This window comes from Macrosteles quadrilineatus, unplaced genomic scaffold (genome assembly GCF_028750875.1).
Source record: "Macrosteles quadrilineatus isolate MER2022 unplaced genomic scaffold, UCM_ALF_1.0 Scaffold_2__2_contigs__length_208266976, whole genome shotgun sequence".
NCBI classification, from domain to species: domain Eukaryota; kingdom Metazoa; phylum Arthropoda; class Insecta; order Hemiptera; family Cicadellidae; genus Macrosteles; species Macrosteles quadrilineatus.
In genome coordinates, this window is record NW_026542595.1 from 181858547 (window position 1) to 181871112 (window position 12566).

A 12566-nucleotide genomic window follows, 5' to 3' on the forward strand; every position below is an offset into this window, starting at 1 on the left:
TACAAAACAGTTGGTGAAAGTAAACATCTGCTTTTAAATTATATTTATTTGTAAACATTGTAGATCAAAAAGTCTGACATTGGCCCACTTAAAACCCTCTGGGGCAGAGCCCTTTTGACGGATCTGCACCAAACTTTACTCGAACCATCCTTGAAAGATGCTTAACAATCCCTGAAAGTTTCATTACAATTTGTCGAGCGGTTTTGGAGTCCATAACGTATATACATATATACACACATACATACATAGTTCCTCTTTTATAGATATAGATAACTGGATAAATTGATATACCTATGATAGTAATAAAAATCCACCTTTTGAGGAACTAAGAATTTTTTATTTTAGGCCTATCTTATAAGGATTGCCCACGAGAAGTGAAACAAAGTCTTAAATTTAAGCGTAGGTCGATATGAACACCAAATTAAAGGGCTAAGGATTAATAAAATAAGGGGCTAAGGTTAATAAAATATAATGCTGTAAATTTGAGCTCAAAAATACAAAATTGGAAGCCACTCAAATATTTCTTGAATTTGTAATTTTGAATTTATCAACGGCTGCTATATTTTACTCAGTCGAGCTCAAAGTTGCGGCATTAAACTCTACTAGTAAAGAAAGACCTTTAGTTTTATGTGCATGAACTTCTAGCGAGTGCCCTTAATATTAAGAGGTACAGTAGTAAATATATATGCGTACCTAATATCAAAAGTAGTAAATTCAAGAAATTTTTGAACGGCAGCAAAAATGTGTTTCTTTTTTTTAGTAGACATTGTGTTAGAAAAGTCCCAGATAAGTTAAATATTTCAAGCAATAATAAAGATAGAACTACCAAACACAAATAAAAAATAGACTGTTGTCCGCTAGAGTTTGGGTTTACGGAATTTTATTTTACCAACAAACACATATAATTTGATTTGTATACGAACTATTCTTACATTTAACATTTTCTTCTGACTCCTAGCGGGAGCCACCTAAGGACGAAATAACATCACATAATGATGTTTTAAAATGCTTTTAGTGAGGATTATATTTGTTTTTTTGTTATCTATCTATATATTAATAGGCAAGCATGTTTCTTTAAAACCTTTTTTCTCAGCTCGTGTGTATCGTAGGGAAAATCTACGCATACCGTTAGAAAGCTATTTTCCTGTAGGTGTGCAGAATCCCTTTATAAATTAAAATAGGCTCGAAAATAAGCACAAAAAATGAATTTGAAATTTTAAAAAATTAACATGGGTCATATGGGTTGCTATGGTGATGACAAAATAACAACAAAATATAAACAGAAAATCAAAACAAATGGAAGACATTTCAATCACATGTTTTATTTACAGTGTGGGGTGAAAATAGAGAAGTTTGCACAAAACATACTTTTGGTCGATTTTTCGACCACGGGGCGTACTCTCGTCTTTATTATTGCTTGAAATATTTAACCTATCTAGGACTTTTCTAACACAATGTCTACTAAAAACAAGTGCCCCTTTTTTTAGTGACATCAAAAGCATGGACGCCTAATAGATGGTTGACAATGTAGAAGGATGTATGGTAAAGTGTACCAAAGTAACTATTTTTACATAAAACTCACGAAAAATCTGTTATCGTAAACAAAACTGTTACTTTCAAGAAATTGAAGTAGAAATTTCCTCATTGCATAAAAAAAAATATTAAGGAAGCAATTTAAAATCTAAATTATCTGAGAGTTCTAAATCTTTTAATAATTCATATATTTTCATCGTAACTAACTTAATCGTATATTTTTATAAATGATATGTTGGACATAGAGAGTTATTCTTCAAAATGAATTGGAGAATATCCTACTTTCATTATAAAATTAGGTTGATGGGTATCTTTTATATACATATAAAATGAGTATTCTGACAAGCTCTAAAAAACCCTCAAGTTTATTAGTAATTTATGTAGTTTTCATGACTTTTAGGGAAATTAATTCTTGAGAGTACCAAGAGATTTTCCGATGGGAATATAACTAAAGCAGGAACCCGGCTGAATGTTTATCAATCAATATTATTATCTTCTTAACATGACAGCTACAACAGTTCGCTTGGTCCCGTCATTTATCAAACTGTTTGTCTGTTTTCCTGTTAATTTGTTTAAACTGAGTGTAAATTCATTTATAGGTTACTCAAATTTTGTGTTCTCAGGTTAACACAGTTAAGCAAAAGCAAAAGCAAACATTATGTAATGGAAACCAAAAGGCAATTTTAGCGGAAACGCCTTTGATACGAGTAATTCAGTGTTTTCGTCCTTGTGAAGTATTTGTCTAAATCCTACACTACTTTCCCTTGTAATTATATAAATAACACCAATCTTGGATTAGGATAATGATATTATCGATGTTTCTCGGGATTAGTGACAACCTGGACTAGCTTACTGTGCTATGGCTCTCGCTAAAGTAAGTATTGAGGTTAGCGTTATTATTTACTTAAAGTGGATATTGGTAGAATACATACAAGTGGAATGTAAACAATAGCTAACAGGGGTCAGTAATTAAAAAAATCAATGTATTGTGTAAAATCTATTTTCCTAAATTTAAAATAATACATTTTTTGTTTATGTGACGTTGTGGTGTCAAACAAGGGTTTCAGCCTTTTCCAAAACAGTTAAGGTACAATACACTATGGAAACCACTTATTAAATTACATCAATCTCAGTTAATAATCTATTATTTCATTAAGAGCCAACAAAAATTGACTTTAAAAAGTGGTTGTTTGGACTCAACAAAATTAATTTAGTAAACGTAGGCACAAATTAAAGGTTAGAACATATTTGATTATAACAGAATGTAATTACCAAACACAGTATGTAAGAAAGTTTTACAAGTAGGTTGTACAAAATAAACGTATCATGTTAACTTGCAAAATGTTTTACGTTTGGATTACTCGTAATTGGTGCCATACTGAGAAAATGTAATGCATGTATCTTTTCAAAATATATTCCTTGCATATTCCCCTCTAACTCACTCTGTTATTTGCCACAATTACTAATCACAGAGTGAGCAGATGAGTGGATATAGTGCTGGTCTAGTGATCAAAATGTCACCGGCTCGATCCTGAGAAATGTGTATAGCTTTTTGATAATTTGAAACTGGTACCAGCTGTCTATGAACATTCGGCTTAAATGGTCCTGGCCAACGGACTAGCAGCTGATATTACTTAGTAACAAAGCTTAATTTTAAAATACACAACTAGGCGTACTCCCTATCTAAAATAATGATGATAAATAATGATAGTTTCAATATACTCGTTACTGACAAGATAGGATATTTTTCATCGGAATGATTGTTTAACTTTTTAGATTTAAAATTTATCTCTGCACTTTTGTAAGTTTTGAATCGTAGATTCATAAAAATGCAGTGACACAACTTTTGAGTTTTTTACAAAAATGAATATCATTAATACATTCTTAAGATAAATGTAATGAGAATTTTTCGTACAATTCTTTTTTGGTAACTTTTCTTCCTTTGCGATATTTTTGTGTTTCAGTTTATTGTTACTCTTGCGACCCTCAACTTCGCAGCCACACAAGATTTCTTTCCAAACGTAGAGAGTCCTCTGGGAGGGTTGAAACTGACTGCGGAACGCGGAGGCCCACCCCCTGGGGCGGAGTATGTACCCATCAGTGTGATAGAACTCCCTGACGAAGCATTGGCACGGAGACCTGGAGGAACCCGACCAGTCCTAGGCCGTCCGCCGCCTCCGCCTCCCTTACGGCCTAAACCTACCCGGCGTCCGAGACCTAGACCACCAGTAGCTCCGCAGCCTCTGCCCATCCCTCTACCCTCCAGTCAGAGTATCCCCCAGAGGCCGCAGACTGGGAGTCTACCTAACAGACCCCCTGGAGTTATCGTGGTCACCCCTATGACGGAGATCCGCCCAGACCTGGAGACCGTGGTCACGACTACACCTCAACCACCAACCACAACCCCTAATACACTGGATACGCAGCCGTCCTACTACCAGAGGTTTATACAGAACGAGGATGGCAGTTATTATTTTGAGTGAGTAGACAATTTTTGTTTTGTTCGTATTGCAAATCTAAGTTAGATTGTTCGTCATTCTAATATGTTTACAAAGGGGGAGCGAGCTGGTCTAGTGGTTACAGCGTGGTACTTCGTTCCCTGAGGTCCCAGGTTCAAATCCAGCCAAATTACCGATGAATTTTATCTGAGTGATAATGCCCCCTAGATCTAGCCTGAATTAATGTGAAAACAATCCCGGGCTCGTGCCGATCGTCTTCGCAAAAAATTACAAAAGCGTATATGCTTCCACAGTTTGGCACACAATCAATTAAATACTCCAAAATATGTCTCACATGCGTAATTGATTTTCATAAAGGATTTGAAAAATATTTATTTGAAAAAAGTTATTCAATTTTAAAATTAACTCAACTGTTAGATAAGTTATACTCTTAGAGAAGATCAGCTTTCAATTTCAATTTACAACTGTTTAGTTGTATTTCAACAGGTTATTTTATGTATTTGAGTAAACTCATATCCAATTGGTGGACTAGTTAGTACAATAATCCTAAAATAGGTCGCATATACAATAGTTACTACATTAGGTCGTCTTTAACTAGTTACAATATACTCTAACTCGAATATTCCGTTTCAAATGATACTGGAGCTCTTACGCAAGTTGTGCACTGTAATTTAGTATAATATAGACCTAAAAAATATTTTTAAAAAACCCTCTTTTGTAAACTTGAAAATAGTTGTAAATAAAAATAAAGAAATGTGACGAGGTTTTACTACAACCTCTTTCCACGCCTCAAACAGCATTATCAAATACCCAGTTTATATTCTTGCATATAGTGACTAACTTTCTTGGAAAACTGCAATAACTTTATTTTTACACAGTTAACTTCAGTAAGGTAGCCCCCTTTTTTTACCGGTGAACCTCTCAATGTTAAAGCAAAGTAGGATAATGTTTTTATTTAAACAAAGAATAATAATGAATAAAAAATAAGGAAATTAATTAGTTGTTATTCTAATTGTTAATTTTTTTATCTTTTCATGAAAGACACAGAAGAATAAAAATCAATAACTTTACATTAATGTAATGTGTTCCATGTTTAGGCGATTGAAAATTCATGATTTTCAGAATACCGGAAATAAAATTAACGAGAAGTTATGTTGTAAGATATGTAAGTCATGACAGGTATTATAATATTAGTTAAGATAGGTTATGACAGGTATTATAATATTAGTTAAGATAGGTAGCTAGGGATTACTGTCAAGACATAGATTATGTTATACAAAGTCTCAATCGAAGACGTAATAACATTTCGGATCCTGTAAAGATGAGAAAACGTTTTTCGTGATAAGGACTGAAATTACTCAAAGCACAAATACGCAATCTCCTACAATGAACTCTACACAAAGAAAAAAGTTATAGTATATATAGAGATGTATTCTTCCCTAAGTGCCAATGTATTTTTGTAAAAAACACGTACCTATATTACAATCTGTTTGAGATAAGTGATGTGTTATCAAACTCTTCTCTGCTCCACAGCTACGCGGCTCCCAACAGCGTGCAGAGATTGGAACAAGGTTTCTTCAAGCGAGACGACTTCCAAGGGTTCAAGATCCTGGTGAAGTCAGGCGCTTACTCCTTCATCAGTCCTGAAGGGATCCGCTTCAGGACCGACTACGTGGCGGACGAGAAGGGATACAGACCGTTTACCGATTACCCGAGGGGAAATGAACGATTCTTTTTGAAAGGAGCCGATTCTCTTTGAGAACAGTTCTTTAGACCAAACGTCAACATCTAATAGCACAGTGTTAGGTTTTACAAATAGTATCTTGATGTTAAATTTAGTTTGGGAATTCAGTAACACCAGTTTTCTTTGATATTGTAAGAACGAAGGTCTTGCAGCCTTGATTGTTAAGGAGCTCCGATTTAATAACATATATTTTTACTACTTCCGGGTACAGGAAATAATCATATTTTGTAAAAATCCCGTACTTGAACCACACTGAAGAGTTAGTTTTCAATAAGTTACGAAATTCTCATTAAATTAAGAAAAGGTTGATGTTAGTGCTTTCAGTTTCTAGTGGGATGACATAGTTCGATTGCTAGATAAAAAATAAACCTCTTAGAAAAAGAGGGCTTTTGCTGACCTGAAGATAGTTTAAAGTATTCATATTTTATGGTAATGTACAGTTATTGGAAGGCTTTTAGGTCCCCTCGGATAAGTTGTTTTATCTGTACTTCGTTAAACTGAATTAGCTTAAAATACTGAGGAAAGTATTTTTCTTTTTGATCAATGGTTACCATTGAACGTAGAAACCCTTAATATGTTTCACTTTAATGTAAACCATGTTTGTCCAGAAAAATCCATGTCTTTGTTGTTGTTCTTTCTTTAACGTCCTAACTAAGCTAATTTATGTGTACTGTTTTATACACAAGCCAGCATATGTTGTGTTTGGCACAGTAGTTAACACTGGGTGGTAATTTAAATACTGTACAATGTATTTATTTAGTCTACATACAGTATGAAAATAAAATATCACTTCCTTAGGCTATGACTTCAATTAAATTAAAAACAAATTTGTACAGCTTATCGATGTTTTCTTGGTTTAAATAGTTGGATGTATGGTTTTACTTTTTTTTATATTAGAGCAGGTTTAATATAATTTTTTTCATTTTTCCCTATTCCGTAGGTTAAAATCAACGTTTATAGATAGCATTTTCTGTAAAAAAAGAATGTCTTTAAATTTCATTTTCCTACGCTTACATTAACTACTACTTCTCAAGTTTAAAAGGAATCATACATGTTTATATTTGCTCAACAATTTACAATTATAGCTTGTAGAGCTTATTTCATTATTAAGTACAATATTTTATCATAATTCTTACTTTCTACACCTCAATAATGTCCAGAATAATATCGGTCATGCTCATTTAAAAATTGAACATCGTACTATTTCGGTTGACCGTCACCAAAGCAATGTGTTAATAATTTACAGTCTTGGACTAATAAGATTGCTGGTTAGAGACCAACTATCTACACATTTTATTTCAAATATATTGTCACTGTGGACACCACTGCCTTACCATTAACGGCACATCGCTCTCTTTATTTATATCACCAGCAAGTGAGCCACTCGAAGACCTCTGTTACTGAAATCACCTGAGAAGTAATCTACTGATTTGCGGATAACATTACGTTTCCACATATTCCAGTTGTAACAGTTTAACACCTAATAACGACATGTTGACTGGTTTATCATCCATCGCGGATAATTTGGCGCTCGTAAATAGTGAGCTTGGCGGGACAGCTTACAGGATCAGCTGGTTTGGACCAGTCACGATCAGCTGTTTCAGGTCATAAACATCAGCTGTGCGTGTGGGACGTCCAATCAGCTGATTGAGTTGAACTCTGGGAATAGATTGTGAGGTAATAGTCTGTTGTCAAAATTTGGAAACGATGTTGAAGGTTCATCTTTACACAAAAATAAGAAATAGAAATTTGAAAAATCAGTCTCTAATATTTAAAAAGGTCCAAGCAGTATTTTGTTTATTTTGGCTTATTTGTTTTTCCGTTTTATAAATTGCTATTTTTTTCAAAATTGAGGACAGTATGTTTAATAAAAGGACGACACACCACTGGTGTGATTTAGCTTTTAAGTATTAAAAGCAGATAAGTTTTAAGTATCAAGTCATAAAGAAAATATCCTAAGAGACATTCATGGTGATAAAAAAAAATTGCGTATAAAATTTAAAGCTTATACTTTATACAGTTTGATTCTTGTAATAATTCAACTGGTTTTTAGATTGGGTGTAACGTAGTTGAATCATGTTTTAAGAGACTTTGTTTCTAAACACTTAAAAATCAAAATTTGGCCCTTATCGAAATTCAGTTTTAACGCAGAAAAAACTCCGGACAACATCCTGTCCCCCTGATTATTTCTCTTCACGGGTACAGTTAAAAGAGGGCTTGGGGGCGGACCCCTCAGCGAGCATATGCGAGTATATTTAATTTCATTCACATAGATATTGGTCTGGCTCTCTATATTTTTGTTGCTGACCAAAAATAGCCCAAAGTCCATAAATATAAATTTCCTGAAAACACAACCGTTAATAATAATTGGTCCTAACTTCTAAACTTTGTCTATTTACAAAGTTTCACAATACATTGACAAATAATACGAGCAAAATGTGTATTGTAAAACATTATTTACCAGTACGTTACGTTGTGATCTTACAGTTTACGGTTATTTCTTGATTGTGTGGGCTAAATAATGCAAAGATTTGAACTATACTACCTAATTCTCCTTAAGAGCACTGGAGTTTCATTCTTTTATCTTCTGATCCATCTCCAGAACATAATGTAAAGTCTCGGACGCTCTCTCTCTCTCGCTCGCTCTCTGTAAAGTCTCGGATGGATGGAGGAATAGATGATGATGTATGTGAATGTGAAGACATTAACACTTGTGAGTCGCTCAGGTCTTCGGAAATGAAGCCAAGGACATATACGTGGGTGAACCACAAAGTGCATCCTGATGCAGGACAACTTTCATAGAACCGCTGAATTATCCCTGGATTTGGAACTAGAGCAAGTTAAATGCAACTTGCGAGTTGTTGGATATTGTATGTCTAAGAGTGAACATGTGAAGCTATAAAGTAGTCATAAGGATAACCATTCTTTAGTTTTAACTAGTGTGAAATATCAAAGGTATGTGCGATTGAATATCCCTTTTGTCATTTAATTAGTAAGTGTGCAGTATGTAATAACACACCCCGTTATTATTGTGAAAGATTTTTATATTATTTTAAGAACGTCTGAATTACTGTAGAAATATTCTTGTCAATGAAGGAAAAGGTTTTGAGAAGAAATTTCATGTTTCAAACATGGAAAATGACCAAGTGGTTTGAAACGTCTGTGGATGTTAAAATGTGCTGCTATATGTACGTAGTAAATTTTAAGAACTTTATGGTTTACACAGAACATATCTTGCTCGTAACTCTTAACTGATTATTGTTCTATTGAATTTCAAATGCTCATAACTTTCAACACACTAAAAATAAAGACCAAAACTAGCCTATATAACAAATTCTGACTCGAGGGTCCAGAATGTTGAGGAGGAAGGTTATCCAAAATCCAGTAAAACCCAAATAAAAACTAACAAAGTTTCAGTAAATGTGCAAGTCTTTTTTGAGACTGCGGCCTATTTTACCTTGCAATGGTTTACCTCTTTGTGCCTGTTCACATGGGTTAGTTAAAGAAATCTATGCCAGATCGAATCATTCATAATAAAGGGTGAAAGGATACAATACAAGAAAGAACCACACAGAAAATCACACTCCCATACATTAACAACCGAACCACCAACCAACAAAGCTTTGGAAAATACTTATTTCTGAAAATGTTATTTTAGTTTATTTTAGTTTAGAATTGCAACCTTCAACGTTTTTTCATTTGTTGATATTACTCTTGTCATAAAACAAATACAAACTAAATCTAAGACATGTACTTTGTGAAATTTAAGGTTTAAATCCCTAAATGATAGTTATTGTAAAACTTATTTCATTTGTGAATGATATGGATATATTGATTTTGTGATAAGTTACATAAGTTATTGACCAAGTAAAAAGTTTGACCTCTTCATTTGCATCTGTCTTGCCTTCTGTAACTGGTTTCGAATTACCAAACAGTAATGAACCAACCTGCTAAATTATTCATATTTAGGATTCCGAGTTGAAACACTATTTCATGCATTTCACCCACAGCTGAGGGATTTCAATTTTATTAATGTTCACACCGACATTGTTGACTTATTTATGAAGTTAAATTAGATTCGCCTACTAGTTAGTTGTTAGCCATCTGCATTGATAAAGTTTCAAAATATTTTGTCAGTCATGTTATAATTTGTATGGAACTCAAGAGCTTTTTATGATGGTTGTATTGTAATACAAGTAAAAAGATAAAAATATCACACATTGTTATTCAATTTTTCATGATTATTGTTATAAAACATATTAAGTTTAGCAGTAGAGCTTAAAGTACAAATTGTAATTTTTTATGAGATAACATACCAATATTTTTTTTATTGAAATAGTGCAAAAAAATGCTTATGACTTTGGCCTGATTGAATAATTAAACGTTCTACCTCAGGCCACTGATAAGTAATGGTATGGAACCATTTTTTGTCCTAGGATGATAGTCACGAGGAGCTTGGGATGGTTTTTCACATTACTTCAGGCTAGGCCTAGGGGTTGTGGCATCATCACTTAGATAAAATTCATTGGCGATTTGGCAGGACATGAACCCGGGATCTCTTGGACCAAAGCCCTGCGTTCTGATTACAAGACCAGCTTGCTCCCCGGCATAGAACCTTAGCAGTTGAATTGTGTTGAGATAGTTTGTGTACAACAGATAGGCTTAATAAGCCATAGGTTATTTTTTATCTTCATGCGATTCAAATTAGATGCTCCTAGTTACAAAATTACAGAAATCTTAAATATCATGTACTTTACGTATCTATATAAACTGTCTGAATAAAATTTCAACAAAGTTTACTAATACTAAGTTCACAATAATGTGAGTTTTAGTTTTATGAATGACTGGCTTGTTTCTCATCTAAAAATAAAAAAAGTGTGAAATCGTCTCTCAGCAAAAAGAAACAAGAACAACTCCGAAGGCCACACGCTTCTTTAAGCAGGATGACTTCAGTATTTCCGACCGTTGCAGTCTCCAGGTCGTAATTGCTAACTACTGGATGATACTTCACCGTGATAACTCCATCTACCAGACAAGACTGATAATTTCCTTAATAGAGTTATTACAAAGACGTGTGTGAAGCTTGGTGTAGTGGATTGTACTTTCATAGTTGTAGTTATTATATTATATTTTTATTCAGTAAAAGTACGAGAAACAACATAAGGAAAAGTATGCTTTTGGTTACAAATGATTTTTGAAATATTGATAGCTGAAACTTTTAGGCCAAATATTAAATCGGTTATAAGTATATTACATGTTTGGGTATTCTTTGAAAATTGTCTAGAAAATTACTAGAAAAACAACAACGGCTTTAGAAACACAAAAGAAAAAACTTTAACCTTTGTTTTATGTTTGGTGAAACAACAGAGGTTCGATTGTTCATCGGTTAAGGTTAATCAATGAAGAACTGGTTATTTAGTTTAGAAAACTAAAATTTAATTGGCAACGTGATTTAATTGGCATAGTTTAGTATACTATTGTATAATTTTGATTATGAGTTTAAATAGGAACTAAGAATAATTCCTTTAATGAAAATTACAAATCTATACATAAAAGACCAATGAACGAATTTTCCCATTTGATCTTATTAAGTGCGTAAATTACGGTGCACAATAATGACCTAAATTGTCCCAAACCTAACAATGCACATCAACAATACAAATCTACTCACTTTGGTATTAAATTAGATACCAACTATCAATGAGTTCAACGTTTTTAACCCAAAGTATTAAACCCGATTCTCGTTGAGCTCATGAGAAATAGCCTTCGCCACTGAAACTTAACCTTTCTCTCATCGTGTGATCCCGAGGTGGGTTTAAAACAATAGGAGGCGTATGTACCGCACGGTCCGAATATGTGAAGGATGATTTATGTTAATACAATTCAGAAAGGATTCAAGATAGGCTTTGTTAGGGAAACACTAAGTGTGAATGTATAGGGTTAGAGTAGTACTTAAAAGTCGGTGAAAATATTCTTTCATGTTGTAGGTACTTGATAAAAGAGATACAAGATCAAATAAATTTTGTTTTAGTATTATGATGTTTATTTTTAACAAATTCATATTCGTAATTTAAAGTATGACCTCGAAACGTTTGACTTTTTTGCTAAGTTAAATTGTATTTATGGCAAAAGTGTATTATTACGGTGCGGACTTTCATCTCCAGCAACAATTTATTCAAGATGTATTCAGGTTTAAATTACTTTTTTGTTTAAGATCTATGGTTGGCTTGCAACGACCGTTACACACTAAGTCTTTAGTATTGAACTACTTTATTTTATCATTGGCTCATAAGTATTTACATTCTTTATACATATACAATTTGTGCAAGGTTCAAATATGAACTCTAACCGTTGTAGAATCTTTTCACATCACCTCTTTTGTAAAAGTTCTCATCTACAGTTTGCTCGCTATGCATATTTGACCATGTTACGCATAGTTGACGCACGTTATGCAGAATCCTGCATATCGTGGGAACGCTGCTATGGATGCATTTCTCGTGCCGCCCACTGCTGAGCCAGTTTCGTCTCCGACCTTACCCGAGTTGCCCAACTGGGGTTCGTGCTGGCCAGCTCACCTGCCCGTGATCTTCTTCGCTAATTTTCCGCTTCAGTAGTCCATTGACGGAGTCACAGCAAATGCCAACACTAATAGAGTGATGGACTGATTTGCTTATTCATGTTCACACTTCCTGATGTGAGAGGCTAGATGATTTACCTTGGAAATGTGGGCTATTATGTTTAACGTTGTTACGAATTTGTAATTGTAGTAGGTTATACGAACTGATGGATTAGAACTCTTTAATCTTATGAATACATCAAAAGTTTTTTTG

At 33.7% G+C, this 12566-nt stretch overlaps 1 protein-coding gene across 1 annotated transcript; it reads left to right on the forward strand.

The window, feature by feature from the left end:
* Positions 1-2392: 2392 nt before the first annotated feature.
* On the forward strand, positions 2393-5751 carry LOC128985191 (endocuticle structural glycoprotein SgAbd-1-like). The gene is made up of 3 exons (XM_054404575.1): positions 2393-2407; positions 3498-4012; positions 5526-5751. The coding sequence occupies exons 1-3, from the start codon at positions 2393-2395 to the stop codon at positions 5749-5751; spliced, it is 756 nt and encodes a 251-aa protein (XP_054260550.1).
* The last annotated feature ends 6815 nt before the right edge of the window (positions 5752-12566 follow it).

What these genes read in the sequence shown, in the direction of transcription:
- LOC128985191 (XM_054404575.1), top strand. An exon ending in GATGGCAGTTATTATTTTGA is followed by an intron (nt 4,013 to 5,525) that starts GTGAGTAGACAA and finishes TCTGCTCCACAG; the next exon opens with CTACGCGGCTCCCAACAGCG.